General features: G+C 36.3%; 1 protein-coding gene across 2 annotated transcripts in view; it reads right to left on the bottom strand.

Moving 5' to 3' along the window:
* Positions 1–1,943: 1,943 nt before the first annotated feature.
* The window catches only part of GUCY1A1 (guanylate cyclase 1 soluble subunit alpha 1), a 33,249-nt gene continuing 13,098 nt past the window's right edge, over positions 1,944–22,094 (bottom strand). For both annotated transcript variants that reach the window (XM_082316391.1, XM_082316392.1), the window contains exons 2-9: positions 17,028–17,439; positions 13,936–13,997; positions 12,249–12,307; positions 10,458–11,167; positions 8,445–8,930; positions 7,765–7,908; positions 5,407–5,561; positions 1,944–3,153 (exon numbers count right to left, since the gene is read on the bottom strand). In XM_082316391.1, coding sequence (XP_082172517.1) covers positions 2,952–3,153; positions 5,407–5,561; positions 7,765–7,908; positions 8,445–8,930; positions 10,458–11,167; positions 12,249–12,307; positions 13,936–13,997; positions 17,028–17,276 — 2,067 coding nt within the window. In that variant the 5' untranslated portion in view covers positions 17,277–17,439 and the 3' untranslated portion in view covers positions 1,944–2,951. The remainder of the gene's footprint in view (positions 3,154–5,406; positions 5,562–7,764; positions 7,909–8,444; positions 8,931–10,457; positions 11,168–12,248; positions 12,308–13,935; positions 13,998–17,027; positions 17,440–22,094) is intronic.

The raw sequence follows: 22,094 nt of genomic DNA, 5'->3' as shown, positions 1-22,094 counted from the left end.
TACAAGACATCAGCTTAAAAACAACTGCTTTATTTCCTTGCAAAATCTCCGGGTATTGTATCAGTTAAATTGCCTTCCTTTTGTTTATCTCAACAATTTGCTTATTGGCTTTCTGATTCCTTTTTTTCCATTGGCTTTAATTTAAGTGAAAAGATTAGTTAAAAGTGAAAGGACTATTTAAGATCTAAGTGAAAAGATTAGTTAAAAATAATTGTCCCTTATTAAATACATATTCATTCAGCAAAAAACTTAAACAGAGGAACAGCTTCAGTGAGACCTAAATTCTTAATTTATGCTTAAAGCTAAACATAGACTTGTGGGTTTCTTTGCAGAACAGGTCTGAACACAAGTACATTTTACAGCACTTTCTTGAATCATTGCCTTAAATACATGCCTAAATCCTATTTACTTCACTGAGATTCAAGCATATTGCTTTATGTATACACTTAAGCGCCTCATCAGGATTCTTCTCTGAACTAAGGCTGAAGTAGATGTGGGAATGTTTTGAACTTTTCAGAAAAAAAGTTAGTGAAATAAAAAGGAATTCTACAGCAATTCTGTCCTAGCTGGTAATGTAGCCTAGGGTGTATTAGAAAATAGTGTTAAAAAAAGTAATGTTGGAAGATGAATTTGGTCTGTAATAAGAACTTTGGCCTAGAGCACATTTTATTTTACAGAGATACACTTAGGAAGGTGTCAGGAACTGCCATGATGAATATCCTACTGAATGACAGATTTATATGAAATCTGGCTTTGAGAATGGCCATCATCCAGTCCAGCAATAGTTCTTTCCTAGGGACAAAAGGAAATTCACTCCTAAGAGTCCCTCCCATTCGGTAGATATGGAGAAAGAAATCCTTTTTATTTAAAAGTCTATTTGTTTTTTAACATCCAACAGATGACAGGGATGGATAGATTCCTACTGACTTCAGTCATTACTAGCTTAATATCATGAGCCTACTGAAGAATCAGTAGTCAAATACTGACACATTTTTAAATCCAGGAGCACCCACATGGGACTGCTACTAGCCTCTGGGTATTCATGTCAGTAGAACAGAATTCTCTGAGCAAAGTAATATTGCAAAGATCAGTCTCCAAGATTTGCATAGTTGTTTCCTTGAAACACTGCTGTTAAAAAAATTACAAATATGTATGCCTGCATATGTGCATGTATATATATGGTATATGCAAGAGAGAGATGTGTATATAGAGAGAGACCTTCAGGTTCCATTTTTGTGTCACAGAATTATTTCTAAGCATATTGGATGGATATAGGAGACCTCAAGCAATAGCAAGATTCAATGCTTCAAGTTTTGTTCAAATGCTGCTTACAGGAAACCTTAATTAAAACAGGCTTTTAAAATGTTCTTAGTGCTAGTCCCTTATAAGGATTTTTCTCAAGGCTCTGATGGTACATGTTCTGTATGAGTTGCTACTGCAAAATAGTAGGATAAAACAGTATATTGAGCTTCAGAATGAACCAGTCAAGTTCAGAAAATTAACAGAATGGCACCCTAGTCTAAGGTAATTGCTCCCTGTAAATATTGAGAGCAAAATCTGATTCAGTGGCAAGTAGCTTGAAGAAAGACTTTTATGGCTTGATATGCCAAAACACAAGAGTTTAAGAGGTTAGACTAATAACTAATAATATTTGATACTACTGGAAATATTTTTACATGTGTAAGCAGTGCAGTCCTCCAGCCTGCAGCTGGGATCAAACTGCGTGGCACAGAGAAATTTCTGTGCAGATGGATCTGCTAGTTAGAGAGGCAGAATCCTAAACTCAGGACTCATAAAACTCCATTCTGCCAGGTCTAGAGGCAGACCCTTGAGAGTTCTCCACTCATGTTCCACCATCCACGATAGAAAAGCTTGTACCGTAGTAATAGTAATACTTCATATATGTGTTCATATGTTTTAAAGCATTTCTGTTCACCTGTAGATTCCCCTGGCACCTTTAAAGTGAGTATACCGTAGGCATTTCAATAACATGTCATACCGACACTGCTGTCCTTGAATAAGGGTCATAGCTTTAATCTGGTGTGCTTCTGTTCCATTTTATACAGTCTGACTGGAATTTGCTTTCTAAGCAAACACTCCAAAGCATGTTTTATTACACTTGTTTTAAAACATTTCAAATTTAAATGACAACAAAAAGAAAACATTTATTGCTCTAATACATAATAGTAAGTGGATATTATTATTTTTTGTAAAGTATTTTAAAAACCCCAAGAACTAAAATATTGTTTGATGATTACAGAGACTTTAGTATGTGATTATACAGTGTTTTAATCTATATTCATTTTATACACAAAATAAAGTCCATGAAACAGTAAGCAGCAAACTCTGCCATGTATATGTGTATTAGCTACAATAAGCAACCCGATCCAGAAGATGCCGAGCACCCTCAACACATTGACTCCAGTCAGTGTCAGAAGATGGTCAGCAGCTTCTAGCATGGGGCCCAAATGATGCACTGGAAGGAGTATGTGATAGCAATGACAATATTTTAATGGATATTTTCTTATGGAATCACTAAGAAAATATATTTTAATAGTCATTGATAAGCACCAGCTCACAACACTGCATGTGGCTGCATCACTTGCACGTTACATTTCCTGACACACTGCATGTACAACACATCTAGAATTCTCAGCACAGAAAGAACTGAGAGAGTTGTTACGTAGCACTTACAAATTACCACAGGGAAAATGTAGTTTTTAGTAGCATTTTCAACAGTGAAGTTGCAACATTATTTTAGTGACTATGTTCCCTATGCAAAGGAAAAATAAAAAGTAGTCAGTGAGATACTTCCTGAAATTTTAATACTGGCTTTCAGGTGTTAACAATCTAAAGTGCTTTCATGTTTCATACATTTTTAAAAATTTTCAATTTATACAAAAAAATCAAAATATTTATAAATTTATTCTATACACTTGTGAATGTACAATTTAGTCTATTCCTGTTTCCTCACCCAAAAAATTGGCATTGCCATCTCCCAAATCTCTCTTTTGAAACCAAGTCTGTGAGTTTGTTCCTTGAATATAAGCATCCAGAAAATAGCAAATTCCAGGGATATCACTGGGAAAATTTGGTGGAAGCTCTTCTCTTGAGCGAGGTGTGAACACAAAACCTGGATACTCCTTTAACAACCTAGAACAAAAATGAATCATCTTGATTAAAAATGAATCAGTCACTAATTGTTACTACAAGCGCAGGCATTCAATAATTCTTCAGGTATGACAGGGCAGAATGTAGCAGGGCAGAATCTAATTTAATATTTATATGTTATTTACTGAAAATATAAAAAAAAATACTGGTTATTTGGTAACCTTGATTACCTATTAACTTGTGTACCATGCAAACAGGAGTATTGCCTCTCTTTTTTTGTCTTCTCAATGTTTTGCATGTAGGTGCTGTTTGTGGTAAAAATTTTCAAAAATTATTTAGTACTGAAAGCTAGCTCAGATTTGCACATGAAACTGGCACCATAATTAATGTTTCAACTAATGAAATACTGAAAAGCTTATTAACTAAACTATTGAGATCCTCTTATGGATTCTAATAATTTTGCTTTTTCACACGTGTCCACTAAACCCAGTGGTTTTCTATATCTGAAACACAGTTTGCTAATCTGTAAGGACAAATACTGATGACTGGGATCTAATCTTCCAAACAACTATTGCAATATACAGGAGTTGTGCAAGGTGCCATAATGTTATGTGTTTAGAATTTGTGTATGAATCAAAAAGAAAAAAACACTAAACAAAAAGGAGGTTGACACATCATTCACTCAGGGAAAAAAACAAACATACCACAACAATAATAACAATAGTTTACCCTTTAACCAAATTGCCTACTTCCTAGGCACTCAGAGAATTAATTACCTTTTTTTTTTTCAACAGTATACTCATTTCAAATATTCTCTTGAGAGGACTACACAGCCATGCAGAAACCTACTTATGCCACAAGTTATAGGCAAATCTTGTGTGGACGACATGTCTAATGGTTTTAAGAAAAGACTGTAGTCAGTATCATTCAAAATGATTTTCCATATGGATACGGAAAAAAATCACTGTTGGCCAGCACTGTTCTTCTACCATACATAAGCACTGGCGATGCTAATGCTAACTCTGCCTTTGTTCAGAGTGCGTGATTGAAAAGGTTACTTACCGTGTGCCCTAATACCTGTGCTACTTTTATCTAAATCGCCTATATGAGATAATCTAAAGCTTGGCACCCTGTAAGTCACATAGCACATACTGCAGGGGATGTCAGGATCCTGTGCCAAATTCTCTGTCTGATGTTGGACACAGCACCTGGCCACAAGGCTTTACCAGATACATGGCAGTGGGTACAAGCTGAGTAGGAACAACTGCCTGTCCAGGCTACAGTGAGGGTAGCAGAGCTTCCTTAAAAGGAAAAAATATTTTATATCCGTATTTCTGGTTATTTTACCCAGCCAGCCATATCACTTTCTACTAGTAGGTTCACCCTCTACAGCTCATTCTTACAAAACTTTTGGCCACTCTGGAGGAAACAATAGTCTCTGTCAGCTCAGTGGCATAAAATTCAGACCTGGACCTGGAGTTCAGATGTACACTGTTGTTACCATCAAATCCAAAACAGTTTCCAATTATTTTGCCTGGCTCCTATAAGACACTGTTACTTGGCCATGAACATGTTGCAAGGTGATTTTTAAGTACAATTAAACAGATAATACAAAGAGAGTATTAGGTGCGGAGGACAAAGGAAAGATGCTGTGTTTCCCACGGGAAAGCCTGCTAGCTGTCTGCATAATCACATAGTACACATCACTAAAAATGTCTGATCTGAGTGGATAAATAGTACAGCCCAAGTTCCATACTAAAAGGTTTAAACTGAGCTGGGATCAAGACCTGTATAAACTAAACACTGGCATGGTTGGTTCATTGCAACCTATTCATTAATCTTCCCTAACCAAAAGAGAATGAAGGTGTGTAGGGTAATGTTTTAATAATTCTTCAGTTAGGTTGTCATTTTCAAAGGCACCTGCAGCCAGTTTGGCATCCAGTTCACACTGAAAGCCACATAGCTCAAAGAAGAGCCAAATATATGAGAGAAGAAAAAAAAAAAAAGCAAGAGGTATACAGCTGCAGGGTAAGAAACAAAATTGGCCCAGACAGTCCATTTATTTTAAATGTAACATCTGAAAAATAAATATCAGCTGTTCTGTTTCACCCTTTTTCTTGCTGCTGCTGGTTGCATTCTGACTAAAAATAAGCATGGTGCATTCATAAGCAGTCAGATAAAAAATGAAAAAGGAAAATAAACAGCAGTACTTCAGAGGGGAAAAAAAAAAGGAAGATAATGAACTATTACAGTAACTACTTCAGGTGGACATTTTACAGATATGAAGCACTGTACCTGTAAGTTGTTGGGCTGACATTTATTTTTCTAGGTATACTGCAAGATTCAAACTTATTGGCAAGGGTTACATTATTTCCAAAAAGGCAATAACGAGGCATTTTAACACCAACAACCCCAGCAAAGACAGATCCAGAATGAAGGCCAATACGCATCTTTAAACAAAAGACAGAAAACAGCATTATTAGGTAAAATGGATAAAGTCAGTTTTATAAATTCTTCCTCTATTAAAAAAAAAAAAAAAGAAAGAATGAGCTACTAATACAAATTGAGTTAGTACAGTCTCCTTAAAATGTCTGTGTTCTGGTCATCACTGCTCATGGAGAGGAAACTATCTGAAGTTTACCTTGCTTTACATTTATAGTAAGTAATCCTTCATCTGATATGGCTGTGATAATGCTGGTCTCTGTGGCAGTGAATTGATCTAGAAACATCATCAGAAGTTACTATGACACTTGGATACCTTCCTTGGGAGGAATTACATGACACAATGTTGTTAGACTGGTGACAGTTAATGAATAGTACTTGCTTTGCTGTTAGGGTCAGAAGACAAGTCTTAGGGAATAGCAAAGAGAGTATGTGTATGCTGTAATTCTAACTGAACTCTATTGACAAGGCTGTGCATAAAATAAATCCCAATCCCAGAGTACAGAATTTTGATAATTAATCAAATTATACAGCAGTTGAAACATTTTGATACCTCGTCTTTGTAACTCATACTCAGATTTTTGAGTTTTGCTTAGCTGGTGCTGCTTTCTATGTTCCCTTTTTTTTTTTTTTTGAGATGTGTTCTTTTTCTTATGCGCATTATACATATGTCGACATGTTTTCTTCAGAATAGCACTCTGACACAATAATGGCATGATGTTGGGAAGCTTGTGTATCTACTATGTGTGCTACTCTTTACATATCAAGAGAATATCATCATTATGAAGACATCACAATTTCTAATTTTCAGTGGAAAAGCAGAAAAGCCTGCAACAAAAGCAAAATCCACCCACACAGCAAAGATGGCTGAAATATGTACATCGATTTACAAGTCTGATTTAAAGTAAGAGGCTTCAGTCACGCCTTTTCTTTGACAATTGATATATAAAATGACAGCAGACCGTGTGACGTATTTGTTGCTTTGCAAAACAGCCAATGCTTTCATGAAGCATTTCATTAAAATAGATGCATGCTTTCATTAAAAATAGAAACAGTTTTCTTCTAAGAAGCTTCTAGTAGGTACTTACTTACATAATTTTTTTCTCCCTATTTTAAAATTACTTTTTAAAAAGTAATAGCATTCCTCATTCAAAATTATAGAGGTAGCATCTGCGTGGAAATTATAAACATGTTTTAATATTGTCAAGATGTTTCCAGATTTTTTAAGCATAATTTAACTTGATATTGTGAAATACAAAAAGAACAACATTTATCTCTAATCTAATACTGCTATTCTCTGTGATAAGTGTGGAGCATGTAATCCTCTTAATAACCATTTCCTTTGTCTTGGAATACAAATATTCCTTAATCTAAAATCAAAGAAGCCTGAAGTTTTCTAAAGGAACAAATGAACAGATAAATGTTAAAAATGAGCAAACGAAAGACATAATGAACGGAGACACCTGTATTAAAATTAATACAGGTGTATTAATTAATTTAATACACCTGTATTAAAATTAATACAGGACCCCATTCCAGGACATTTGAACTTAGCAGAAGGTCCACATCATTTGTAATGCACACAGGCCTTTCTCTTTTTTTCTCAGTGAGAGGTACACCTACATGAAAAGTTCAGTACATGTGTAACGAAGTCCTCATTGAAAGGAAGCCATAAATATAACTACCACTGACAGTATTAACACCGTTATCTTATGGTAGTCGTTCAGTAGCTGACTGTAAAACAAGAACAGCAACAGAATCCTTTGAAGACGTGTGGATTACTGCAGTCAGAACATGTCTTTGATGATTCATGTGTATACCTGTTACCTCAAAAGACGTAGATGTTCTCATTGGGTCTAATTTTGAGAGAGGATTAGTCTCCTCATTAGAAAACAGTAACAGAATATTCCATGCCACTGACAAACTTATTGCTCATGTGACAAAAACTGCAGCATGTCAGTGTGCGCCTATTGATGTCACTGCATTTAAGTCTTTCGGGTTGATTTTCAGATCTCTGTTTCATCTTTACCGCTCCACAAAACTCATTCATAGAACTAAAAAGGTCAGCTTCTCCAGCCATACACACTTGATTCCCCAACTTGTCTGAGTTAATGCAACAATGTGAAATTTCCTTGAGACAAAAAGCCCAAAAGCGACTCAACAAACAGAAATGCCCACTTTAACCATATAAAACACAATAAAATATATGACCTTGATAGGCTCTCCATGGGGAGACACCACCTCATCTGACAGCTCCATCATCTTCAGGGCCATCAATGCTATTTGAACAGCATGTGTTTCACTTTCTTTGTGTAGACCTCCAGCGACACAGTAGGCATCTCCAATAGTCTCAACCTAAAACAGGCATATTTGTTCCTTACTGTTAGACTGTTTGACATATAAAAGAATAGTCTGTGGCTTCAGTAAGAACTGTACCTACATACTGACTGAGTCTTATTTGTCCTGCTAAATTATTTAAGTCCTGGGCAAATCATGCAGTATCATTCAAAAGGAAAAATTGCAAAACTTCTATCTGTTGCTGGGCATGATGCTAAAATACTTTTCCTTGCTCACCTGGTGCCAGGCACCCATAGCTACAGTAAACACCTATTTACTCCAGATTCACAGCACTGTCATTGAAATGAATTTTTAAAATTAACTCTTAAGTTTTGATGGGTTTCTCTCTTGGCTGCCTGAACAGCTGATTCTGTTGGGGTTTTTTTGTTTGTTTGTTTGTTTGTTTGTTTGTTTTATGATTTATCTTAATATGTCCTTCTTATAATGAAGGTTTAGGGCAAAATAATTTCTGGACTTCTATTATCCTCTGTCCCATTTAGTCTTCATTTCCTTTCCTGCCCCAGAACCCCACAGAAGTGCAATAAATTGTGTACCTTGTAGACATCTAGCTCTCCACATTGGTAATCAAAGCGAGTATAAAGCTCATTAAGCATGGTGATAACCTGCATAGGTGAGCACTGGGAACAGATGGCAGTGAATCCAACAATGTCAGAGAAAAGCATTGTGACATTATTAAATTTCTTGGCTTGCACAACTTGTCCCTGCCACAGCTGCTGAGCAACTTCTCCAGGAAAAATTGAAAACAGAAGATCTACGGTCTTCTTCTTTTCTTCTTCAAGTGCTTGATGGGCCTGCTCAAGGGTTGCCTTTAGCTTTCCTAACCTCTTCTTCAGTCCATCCTGAGCTCTGGCCTGCTCTCCTATCAGAACAACATCTCTCAATGCATTGTGAATGGGAATATCTGAGAGGTACAATCCACGTCCTGTAAAATCTTCTAGTCTATCCACACAAGGAGATCCCAAGAATAGGATGGCACTGGATTCAAAAATATAGATCATTTGGCCTTTAAGATCCATTACCTGAAACAGTTAAAGAAACAAGAATTCATGCAAAACATGCATGGCAATGGTTTAGAAGCAAGAAGTTTTAGAGGAAATACATTTTGCTGAAATGTAGGAAAATCAGACTGGTCCATAGTCCTTACATTTTCATTTAGTTGCTTAAGAGAAAACAAGGGGTGCTAAATCACAGAGCCATCAAATAAGTCTATTTTGCTTGAGCCTTCTGGTACAAAAGTTAGACCACAACTTAAGGATAAATGCCTAATTATGTTTGAATATCAGTATCAGTTTTAGCTTAGGAAGAAAAGAAAAACAAAAAGAATAATTTTGTGCATTTTCATCTATTGATAAAATGTTACTGACTATAGTGCTTATGAATTTCTGCTAATACTTCTAGTGTTTAGTTCATGCACCACTTTCTTTGTAAGACAAAGTGAGAAAATCTGCTTCAATTTTATCATAGGATGTTCAGTACTCACTGCGGTTTAAAATTAAAGGCATAAATGGCAGAAATATCCCATTTTAATGATCTAAAAAAGCAAAATATTTTGTGTGAAGTGTTTTTATGTCCCTTCTGTATTCAGCTGTGTAATGCGGAAGGTGCTGCAGAGCTCCGCTTAACATTGCTTTGACAGATCATTTTTTGAAGAAAACCCGTTACTTGCTAACAGATATTTGCATATGAAAGTACATGCAAAAGCAAAGCAGAGCCTACTATCTCTTGTAATCATTAAACTGTTGCCTAGTGCAGAAATGGATCTGAGATGAAGTAGCTAATCAGTGCTACATTTTTTCCGACTTCATTAATAACTGGATGAAACCTTTATTACCATTCTTCATTTAAGTTCTTGGAGTGTTGAGTCTGAACTGTTAATTCATCCTGGAGTGCCTCAGGCGTATATAAGCTGGAATTCAGCTGGGGCCAGTGATGAATAAAAGCAGTCATTGAATATTCAATGTTTTTTACTGTCCCAGGTCATCTGCCACAGACCCAGCTTCAGCAAAGATAGTAAGTAATCCCATCATCTGAAACTAAGTGGGACCTTTGGCAATTGCATCTGATGAAACCATCAGAATATCAAAGATACCAAATTACCAAAGATACCAAAGGATGAGTGAGAACAGGAAATGTCTACTTCTTTCCCCCAATCCTAGAGCTGTTGTTTCCAGATGATTGAGGTGCATTTTGGTAAAGCTTTCCCTGCCACTGTCTTTGTGTTGGAGATGCCCTTATTCTCAGCTGCATGGCATGTCATTGGCTTTATCTCAATTTACTGAGTTTATCTCAGTATTTCAGGTTTTTTTAATAAAATCAAGTTAACAGTCAGATTTTACTTGCGTAAAAGTCCTAAAGCACGGTTTTGACTGAATATTGAGTTCAGAATCTGAATTACACTTGAGTGCCCTCAATAAATCATTATTATTCAGTTGTATTAGATGTTGAGACGTAGACAATGCGAAGTGCACCATGTTTTGTGGCTATTTTAAGTCTATCTGAAGAAAACAAATTCCTCACAGAAGTACTGGTTATAAAAAGTCTCTTACCATGGATGATTTCATATCAGTATTATCCCATCTTCTGACTCGTACAGTAAACTGCATATTTAGCATTGTCATTATTCCACTAAAAGTGCAGCTTACTTTGGGGGTAAGAATTTCAAAATACTCTTCAAAATTGGGCTTAGCTTGAAATTCTCTCCTGGTCAAAAGTCTTCTTATCCCATTTCCAATTTGAAGAACTGACATATCCTTGTCGAACATAAAATGAAATGGGAAAGTCTTACAGAAGACAGCAGCAGGAATCACAAGTGAAGACTGCGGTTTACATGGAGATAAGGAAGGTTTTGCACTTTTGACTTGTATAGAGTACAGCAAATAAGGCTGATTAGCAAACTCAGTGCAGTCATTATGGAAACAAGGAGGCATGAGCATCACTTCCACCTCAGTTTCATACAAAATATGAGCTGCTGCTTTAATAATGCCAGGTAGAATAAGACTCGTGATTTTCTTAGGAAAGAAATAATACACATTTAAGAAGTCCTGATCTTTCTCCAGGCATAATATGGAGGCATCTTCAAGTCTGTCCTTTTTTCCTGCTTCTTGGCCGTGGCCACTCTGCTTCAGCAGAGTAGTGAAACTGTTCAAGAAGTCCTTAAGGGTTCCTCCAATAACCCCTAATATGTGTTCATCCTCTTCATAGCATATTTTGAATAGCTCTTCACCAAGAGATTCCCGTAGAGACTCCACGGGAACACCTGCATGGAACCACATTTTAGTCAGAACTGCACTCATCACACTGAATCTCAGGCTAACCTCCACTTTTTTTCATGCTAGACCAAATCAAATTAGCAATATCCTTCCCTGATCCAGCACTGACACCTGAGGGCCCTCTCATTTAGGAGTCCTGCAGTAACCAAAGACATACCCGTGTTGCCTGGAAAAGAGGGAGACAATAGGTTGTAGTTTGGACGGATCCAAGACTCGATGTTCTTTGTAGAGATGTAGACAGAATGAATGCACGTTTTGGCACAGGATTTAACCCAATTGCCTCAGCTTGATCAACAGAAATAAAGTAAGAATTTAAAAACTTAAAATAAGAATAAAAAGTAAGAATAAAATAGGATCTGTGCACACATGCAGATATAAGTACTATGCCTGATCCGATACACTGAATGACCCTTGGAATATTCCAGTGCACTAAGGCCAATTGGCACAGAACAGCTCACATCTTTGGTAGTAAATTTGTTTTAACAGGATAGCTGCATCCAGACTGACTGTTGGGAATGTTCCAACCCCCCAACTGTTACTGGGAATCATTTGGAAAAGTGTTATCTGTCACAGGCCCACTGTGTGCCAGGCCCAGCTTAACAGTTTACGCGTATAGAAGACCACGTTTCAGTTCCTGGAAATGTTAATTAGTATTACAGATGTAGCCAGAGAGTTCTGTATCGCAAATTACAGCAGTTCTCTTCCAACAGACTATGGTCCTTCAGAAGATGAAAAGGATCAAACAGTTTTTCATGAGTATAAAACTGTAACATTGCTGAATGTATGTTACAACTCCCTCTAGGTGTTGGATCTTAGGGGTGGATGATTCTATGACAGCTCAGACTTGAGAAACTCATCTCTGTAGCTCAAATTTTGACACTCTGAAATGTTAGTTGCAGAGATCACAGTTTAGGCTCTGTGTTGTCAACATCACTGCAGCCCTTACATGGAGGAAATTATTTCTTAGTAACAAGACTAATTTATATATACATATATTATTTTATATATATAACATATATAATCTATATATTTTTTATATATGTCTATTATTAAACAAGCTTACATTACCTGCTGCATTAGCATGATCACTGATTATTTTTTCAAAATCTTCTCTATCCCCAGTTTTTCTGTAAAGATCATAAAAATATAAATAAAACCTCAGAAAAATCAAGATAAACATGGTAAAAGTAGTAAGTAACAGAAGTTACCTACCCTGTGTTTAATGTGTACAGACCAAGTTTTGCTGATCAAATAGGCAGCTTTTCATTAATTCAAAATAAGGTCTTGGTAGGATCTTAGATTATCCTGTGCATTTGTGATAAATTAAAGTTTTAGTGGTCTGAGCTCAGATTATGGATTGAGGCCAAATGCTATAGACTGTCATTGATTAAAAACTCTTAGGTTGCAACACTCCTGTTTTTTGTTTGGTTAGGGTTTTTTGCTTGAAGCCATAACTATATTTCATAACGTATTGTAAAATATGATTGGAATTTATATTCAAGCATTTATTGGAATTACATTGCATTAAAATCAAGAGGTGGGAAGGTATTTCTGTTTTGAGAGGAAATACCAATAACAACTATTAACTTCAAAATATTACTTGTTCATTGGTAGATTGTCCAGATTCTGTGACACAAAACTGCAGCCCTCCGAGTTCTCTGAAGTCAATACGCGTCAGCCTGAATGTCAGACCCAAAATGATGAAAAGGACATGTAGCTTAGCTTAACTTCCATATCAGCAATAAGCTTTTGATACATGCTTTCTGAATTTCTTCACTTGAAGTATCTTAGATATATTTATATGCAAAAGCAATACAGACATTCAGATCTGTTTTACATTTGCATTATTACATCATTCAGAATAGCATAATAATTTTTTGTTTCAAATCAATACTCCAGGAAGCAATACATAATTAAAGATAAGGAAAATATTCATATCAATAAGCCAGTCAGCAATTGCAATGCACATCTGACCCGTTATCTTTGGTTCAGTCAATCCGTGTAAAGTGCTCTGAAAATATCAAGTATAATTTAGAAGATATATACTAATTATCTATTGTTATCAAGGTGAGCAACAGTGTAGTTTCCAACTTCATTATTTTTCTCCACTTTTGAAAGGAGATTTAAACTGAGGGGCTTTTTTTTCAGATGCATTCAATAAATTGAATCCTCAATGTGTAATGAGACGCTAAGAAATTCTCACTCCCTACAAGGCTCAAATGATTAATATTGGATTAGTACTAAGGAGTGCTGAAAATCAAGCTGAGTTCCTCAGAAACAGAAACCAGAAGCCAATGTCAGTCAGTATCTGTAGCGTATGATTGTTCACTGTATCACAAGCCAAATTTTTTTGTATAATACTAATCGTTTGCATTTAAAATTATTTTCCTGGGATCTTAGAAACACTGGGCTAGATCCATATACAACCATATCTACCTTTCCATCTATGCCTGAGCAGTCTCCAAGTTCCTCCAAAACACTTGTTCATTTTAAACAAAGTCCTTGCCTGTTTCCATGCACAAATGGGCTAAATTTGCCCATTAAGTCAACTTTGTGAGTGATTTAAATATTTGTGAATATTTTAAAATAAACTAAATCATTATTAACTTACAATACATGAAATGTTAACACAGCAATTTGACAAGATAGTTGAAAACAGATTCCAGAAGTCCTAATTCCCAGTCACCACCCTAGTCCTTATGAACTCTCTGCAAAACATTCTTGCTATTAAGTTAGTTGCAAACCCATTACATACCTGGTTTCTTTTATTCGGTGTTTTGCAAGTGTTCTCTGAAGTGCAAGGTTTAGCCTTTCAAACTGGGGAAGAAAAGAAGGTATGCTGATTAAAATGTCATTGCTGAAAATTTAGTTGTACGAATAACATTTTTATAAAGAGAAGAATTACTTCGCGGCCCTTGGGATTAACATCTGTTTTCAAGATGGTACAGTTGTTAGAAACAGCATGTCATTTCTGTGTTGGAGGTTTAGTTTATGTTGATGCCTTCAGCTGCAGTACAACTATAATGAAGCCCCTTAGCTCATGTGTGCCTGTAGTGCATTTTAAATATAGTGATGTCCTTTACCTCCAAGTTGTCAGGTGGCAATAAACACAGTGCTGCTAAGAAATAAGTATAGCTAACCCAACTTTCTATTATTACATGTCCCCCCAAAAATCCCCACCCTACCACAGATGCAAAATGTAGAAAGAAATCTTTTCAGTTTAAAATATATTCTCCTGACAGAAAAAGCCAGTTATATTCTGCATTGCTAGGTTAATGGTTGGACTTGATGATCTTAAAGGTCTTCCAACCTAAACGATTCTATGATTCTATGATTATGCCCAGAGCAAAACAGTAAAAAGTGGCTCTTCTACCTAGTAACTTTTCTTGGAATATTAAGAGTTAAACTTTTTTTCAGGGCAATTTTCAGAAATGTCAAGATTGAAATTGCAAAAGGTAGCAGAGTTTCAAATGCAGCTATAAAAGATCAATATAGCATTCTGTGCTTCAGATTACCTCCTTTTCTGTTTTCAAGACTATAGCGTTTCAAGACAATGTTAGAACCATTTATTTTATATTTGTAGAAAAAGAAGAATTTTGTCTATGTATGTTGCAAACCCAAATATCCTCCAGATGAAAATCTAGTCACTGTAGATAGCCTTTGTGAAAGGATTTGGTAATAAAAGACCCTTTAGAATCTCATGAAGATTTACCTTAATTTACCTCAATCCCATGCTTCCATATCCTTTCTGTAGTTCCTAATTGAAACAGATATAACACTTTCCAAACATGCATATTTCAAATTGTTGGGGCCAGTAAAGCTGTCTTACGTATGTAGTCTCTGATCATTCGAAACCCAAACTTCCCATAAAGACAGAATCATAGAGTAGTACTATACTGCCATGATAGAATTTGGCTGTGAGGCTTGCTGTGGTCTGGCTTTTCTTTGGTTCTCATTCATAAAGAAACTAGCGTGTTCTACTGCATCTTTTACTCTTGGTATTTTCAAAAGGAAAGCTTGCATACCCGAAGAAAATATCATGTGAAAGAAAGGCAATATATTCTGGAGACTTTTTCCAGGCAAAAATCTAAACTGAATAACTGTTCTACCATGTATATGAACACAATGTAAATTACATCTGTGTATAAACGGGTACAGTAAGTGGAATGGCATCCAATTAATTACTTATCTCCAAACAATGTTCTCTATATTTCTGCAAACACCCAAAGAAGCAAATAAAACAATCACACGCACTACATTATATCTCAAATTTAATCAAAAGTTATTCTGGAGGCACTGTGTCCTGGGCTTCCATGCACAACTCACTGTTTTCATGAGGAGTTCATGAATCAGTCGGGGTCATGATGCGGCCCCCTGTTTTGGAGTTTCCAATTGGGAAGAAGATGGTGTTAGTCACTGATGGTTAAGTAAGGCACTATAAAGTATCTAAGCAATGAAAAATATGGTTTTAAACAAGCAAAACCCTTCTACAGAGAACCAGGATTGGGAAGATGCTTAGATCTTGACCCCAAATCAGGATAAGAACAGACTACTACACCTGGACAAAGTTCCAATGAATATGACTTGAGTAACTGCAAACAGCAGTGACAATAACCTTGAACTTCAGTAGCTCCTGGGGTACATGGTCATAATATCCTTTCCTTTACCAAGCTTTTGTCCCAGCTGATGAACTAGCCTACCATGATTATGTAATAGGCAGCTGCATACATTTATACCACTCTTCAAGAAAAAAATACCAGCTATTTCATTAATAACCCTACCAACAACTATATACTAGAAAAGCAATAAAGCAATCATGACACCATAGAAAGGGTGTTTTGCCAGTTCATTCTTGAGTTAAAAGTCCTTTCCTTTATACGTTTAAAGATCATTTTAAAGGGATGAATTTCTTCTGTGTAAGTACAGCAGAGGTAAAAAGGGGTCTATCAAAAATTGGTTATGTAGCTTTTTAGCAAAAGGGTAATAGACGAAGTGTTGTGAAAACAAATCGGCAAATAGATGTAACAAAACTCCAGCACTTTTAGTAAGGTACACTGAATGTCCAAGTAATAGAATTGTAATTCATTGAATATACAGAGTTGGCCATTCGCCATGTGTAGGCCCAATATGCTGTACCAGTTAGTTCCTTCACCTTTCCGCAGAATTTGAGGCAAGCCCAAGTGTTAAATGTTATGGAGCTGCATTTTTCATGTTCTTTTTACAGAGACAAACCATGGTATTCATCTCCACTGAAGCAAACCACTGTGCATGCACTGCAGCTGTTTTCAGTTGAGTTGAGCAGAGACATAAGAAAACCTTTGTGGTAAACACAGACAGTAATGGTTTTAAAATAGTATGGCAGGAGGTTAGCATCATAGCAGATGAAAACAGCTATTTTAATTTTTTTGTGATAATGACTAATGTACTTAGCAGTATGGATTCAGCTAGGTGAATTGATGAGGTGACCACATAATTTACATAATTAGGTAACAAGGCGGAGTTTCTCTAATTGTATCTCTATGTAAAAAAATTGCTACAGAAATACATGGATTTAAAAGGAACAATTAAAATGATCAGTGCAAGGTTGCAAATAAAATGCAAAAATATAGGGAAATACAGTGGAAGGGATGGTGTGTACAAAACTGATTGTGGCAAAATTGTATCCAGAAGGAATGGAAGAGGATGAAAGAAGGATTTAAACTATGCAAACCTTGATAAGAACACAAAATTTGAAGTCAAAACAACTTTCTAAAGGCTTACATCTAAAGGCTGGCAGTAAAATGCTTTTTTAATATTTATAATTAAATGCTATTAAAGTAGTATTATTATTATGCAGTATCTGTTTACCTCAGGAAAGATTAGTTTGCAGATGCTTTCAGTTAATGTGTGCAGGTACACTCTGCTTCTGCTCGTTTTTCTTTGTGGAAGGTTTCCTTGAGCATCTTTTTCATGGACTTCTTTGCAGATGGGCAAAGCTGCTCTAGAGCTGTTTTCTGTGCAGTCCTTGTCATGTTCCTCAGTAACGTGACTTTGAGTCAGTAAGGAGAAAGGACATTCCCCTGTGATCTTCAAGTCTTTCAGTTTTGTACAGAACATACTGTATGAAGTCTCCCTCTTGAGATTAAGAGCGCTTGGCTTTGAGTTTAATAGTTCTCTTCTGTTTACTAACAAGAGCAGAAGATGCCAGAATAGTAGATAAGGCAACCACTGTGGAAGATTATTGGTAGCTATAAATCACCACAGGAAAAAATGTATGCCCCTACAAAACAAGAAGAAAGAAAAAAAAAATTAAAACCATTTATTTTCTCTTTTAAATTCTTGTGACACGCCAGTTTTATCATATGTGCATTAAAATAATGGCTTTTCTCGGACCTTGCTCAGGAAAGCACTTAAGCTCATGTGCCGTGTTAAGCATGTAATCCCTACTGACTTCAGTGCTTCAGGTAATTAAAGCTGTGTGCATGGTTAAGTTCTGGGCTGAACTGGGGCTCTAGTGATTAAGGCAGAGGAGTTGTTTTATCTGATGTATCTTTGGTCACATTGATGGATGAGGTTTCTGAAAGAGTAGACAGCAGAATTCTAATGAGAAAACCTTTTTAATTCTTCATAAGCAGCTATTAAAAACTACCTGATATGGCACAATGAAACTGATTTGTTATGGATACTTAAATCTCAATTTACTTGATGTGCAAGATATCCTTTTTGTAATAGAGAAATATATGACTGAAATTAGTACTTGCACTTCTGGAACAGCAAACCATCCAAGACCAAAGGTTAGCGCCTCATGTAAAAGCCACTGACTGGTGACAACTAACATCATGGGAATTTGACCACATAACTGAAGTTGCTTGGAAACGGCAAGGAATTTTTATGCTTTTGAAGGCGCTATCTTTCAAACAAGACATTAAAAAAAAGGGCTGAACTTTTCATTTTAATAATTGTTCCCTGTTTGTTACATTTATTTCAGTCAGACTTAATCTGAAAAAGGCTCTTCCCTTAAGGGCTTCATTTTCTTTTGACTGTATCTCACTGAATCAGATCCTCTCATCCTCATATAATACTCTAACAAGGTAATCCTTGAGAGCTTTTGTCGACTCTGGAAGCAGCTGAAGTATTATATTTGTCTCTCTGGAGATACAGTACAATAACTATTTCTTTCAGAGGCACTATGGCTTTTATCAGCCTGTGCATCACACTGCTTATTTCTGCCCCTGAGACACCCAAGGAGCTTTTAGGGTCACACAGCAACTGTACCAGGGTTAAACAGAAATAATTCCCTGATACAGGTTATCAGCTGCTTCCTTTGAAACAGCTGGAATGAATGGCCCAGCAGATGAGTGCTGCAGACCTGGCACGAGTGGCACCGATAGGAGGAGAAACAAGCAGAAGCTACTTTGGCTGGACCTCCTGCTGAAAAAAACTATTTGTCAGAAAAGGCCCTTTTAAAGTATGCTGTAATACTGATGGTGTCAGGCCAGCTTCTAGGGGACATCTATCAAAATTATTAAAGTATTATTTTAAGAATCAATAAACACAATGCTAAGAACAAGAGGCTAAAGAATGTTTACATAACATTCTGTATTTCTGGTTTCTGTTTTTACATAGAAACTCATTTGTTTCTACTGCATGGATATCAGTAATGCTTTATTTTTTATTGTTGAATACTGTTGGGTAGCAAATGAGGCCATGAAAAATTTCAAGCAATCAAAATTTCAATCAGATTTCACACTCTCAATGCATAAGTATACATAATACTTTTTTTTATAATGTAAGCATTGTTATATATATGTAAAAGTATCTTTATTCAGGAGCCATTATATAACCTTCTATTACTTTTCACTAAAACAGAAAAGCAGAAAAGAACCAGCTTTTCTGTAGTTATACTGATCTGGGTACTGAAATAAATTGTTAAGAAAAATAGTAACATAAATATATACGTGCACCATTGTCAAAGGATAAAAAAAATTTATGGCTTTGATGGATCTTACATGTATACTCACATGCTTTGCTGAATCTGGGCCTTAAATTTCAAGATAAATCTTGAATTTATAAAATAACACTACTAAAACTTTTTAAATCAAGTATACCAGCATTTTGGAAGAAAAAAAATTTATGAAATATATTTTTGTGCAAAAATATATAATGAAACATTTAAAACATCTCCCAGTGAATGTACTACTGCATTTATATGTGCTGCTATTTAAAAAAAAGAGTTTCTCTCTCTGTGAATAACGCAAGACTGAATTAATGGTTAAATTAGATACCAACAAATATTTACTGCATTGCAGTAAACTAAGAACAAAGAAGGTGAATGACCTTCAGCAATTACCAATAGATGTGATGTTTGTTTTTTTTTTTTTTTCCTGCTGGTGAAAACTATTTCTCTGTTTCTAGAAGACAATAATCTGGAATTATTTGGGGGTTCACTTCCATGCTAGCATATTGTATTTTAATTAAATTACATTTGATGTGGTAGGAAAGATATCCAGGCCAGTAGAGTCAGCTCTGTGAAGGACGTGATGCCATTATTTTACACCTGGAAAACCTCAAGTCTCCAGAAGCTGCCAAGTGGGAAGGAGAGGTCCCAGAAAATGGTCATGGGCCAGAACTTATTCAGGGGCAAAACGGGCACTGATGTGAAGGTGCCTGAGTCAATAAAGCTGCTGGACATGCAGCTGCTGTGTCTGCGGCCTCCTTTTGCAATGCAGCCTGCCATCCTTTGTGCTGCAGGACACCCACATTCAACCTCTTCCTGCCCTGGTGGGGACTAGAATCTGTGCCCTTGCTCTGAACATGACCTTGGGCTCCTGCCAATTGCTATTTATGACAAAATCATCATTGATTTGCAAGAAAGTGGAGATCCATGATGTTTCTAGTAATAATACTGTTGTACGAAACCAGTATCATTAATGTACAGGTCTTTAAATTCCAAATAATGATGACACAGTTCCTAAAGAAAGCTTCCTGCAGAACTATTTTCTAAGTATCCTGAAGTTCTTGTTTTCCCAGAAACAAATGGGATGGTCCTTTGATAACATATATCCCAGTTCAAAACCAGTATCAACTTAATAGGTGTAATAATTTTCAGGCAGTGACCAATTCAAGACTCTTCGTGACCTCTGCAATGACAAGAGCCCCTAAATCACATATTTAAAGAAACAAAGTGAAAAACCTAATTCCATGACATTTCAGATGATTGATACTGAATTTTTTTTTTTTCAGATACTGAAAAGAAACATGCATATACTAGGTCTTCCTTTATTAAAACATCAAGTTTGCATCTAGTATCCTAAGTGCATCTTGCAGTCAACGTAACTAAAATTCAGAAAAGGTCTATTGTGTTATAGGAGAACCTGTCTCACTCAAACAGTAATTAGACAGTGGTTTGAAAGGTCTGACAGGAGAAAGATAATAAATTGCCAGTGTAGAGTTTACGGAAGGAATTTCAGCAGTATAATGGACCTTAAAAAGGTATGAGAAAGATGATGGCACACATCACAGGTTAAGTCAAACATTTGCAGATGTGTTTCAAGAATGAGGAGCACCAGCCCTCCCGTTGTTCACAATTTTTAAAGACATTTTCTGACCATAACAAAAAAATAAGAAACATGAGGAAGCATGGGAAAAGTTTCTGGTTTTAATTCCTCTCTAAATGTGCTTCGAGAGAGCTCGTCCCAGGGGAGCAGCAATGTTTAATGTGAATTCTCCATCTCTGCCATATTAATTGCTGTCATATTTACCTCGGGAAGCAAACTGAAAATTAAAATTAAATAATCTGCTGTGAGATCAAACTACAAGCAACCAATTTATTCAGTGTCTGGCTGAACGCAACATGGCACTGTGCCACTCAGAAAAATGAAGATGACTTTACACAGTATAGTCATAGCAGCAGGATAACTTAACAGTGCTCAAAATGCTTTGTGCAAACATTTCATTGTGTATTTACATCTATACTTGTCTTACAGCCAAAATGCCTTCCTGTGTGCTTATTTGTACTAGTCGCTTCTGAATGTTTTCCTCTGCTAAAACATTTCCTTGACAGTGCCATGAAATACGGTGCAATGAATCAATCATACAGTAAAATCCCCTAATATTAACACAGCCATTTATAAGAATTAAGCAATACCACTTGTTAACAGTAGCTAAAGGTGGTTTATAATCTTAGCTTATGGACATGGGACAAGAATTAGAAGCAACATTAAATACCTTCTTATTACAAGCAGAGTCCTTTGCTCAGAGTAGGATAGAATATGGTATTATGCTGTAATGTCACTTTTTTATTTTTAATCATACATATTACTTTGTTTGGCAAACTGCTGCATGTTGAGCAAGAATTAAAAAAAAAAATAGTTTGTTTTGCAGCAGTCAGAAGATAGATAGCACTGACTGGATCTAGCTTTCTCCAGCACGAGAATGACTGCAGCACTTGCAGGAGCTCAGTGTGGTCTTGGAGCCACTTCCTCAACAGAAGCAGCTGTTAACTTCTGGCTTGCCTTTATGTAAGACTGAGGCTTGCAGTTCCCACTCAGCTCTTAACTCTGTGGGATTCGGAAATCACTGCTTTTTGCCCCTTGCCAGTCAGTAGGCCTCTGCACAGAGCAAGGCAGGAACTGTTACTTTTACGCACAGGCAAAACACAACCAGCTTCTGGCAAGACAGGTTAGTACCCATCACCCTAACAGTAGCAGCTCATTGTGGATTCAGCTGTTGTGCCTGTCACCAGACAAACACAGGGAAAATAACTCAATCCTATCATTTTGTCTTATTAATCTGAAGTACAACATCCACACTTTACTTTTTCTGCTTCAAGTGCTGTGTGTAGCAACAGAATCAAAGCCCTGGTGATTTGTCCGTTTCCAAGGATTTTAAGGAGGCTTCTAAAATACTCAGAGAAAATTGCTCAAGTCTGCATCA

Source organism: Platalea leucorodia (genome assembly GCF_965183815.1).
Source record: "Platalea leucorodia genome assembly, chromosome: 6".
NCBI lineage: Eukaryota > Metazoa > Chordata > Aves > Pelecaniformes > Threskiornithidae > Platalea > Platalea leucorodia.
The sequence above is the reverse complement of the archived record's forward strand: the minus strand, read 5'-3'. Positions and strand labels throughout refer to the sequence as shown.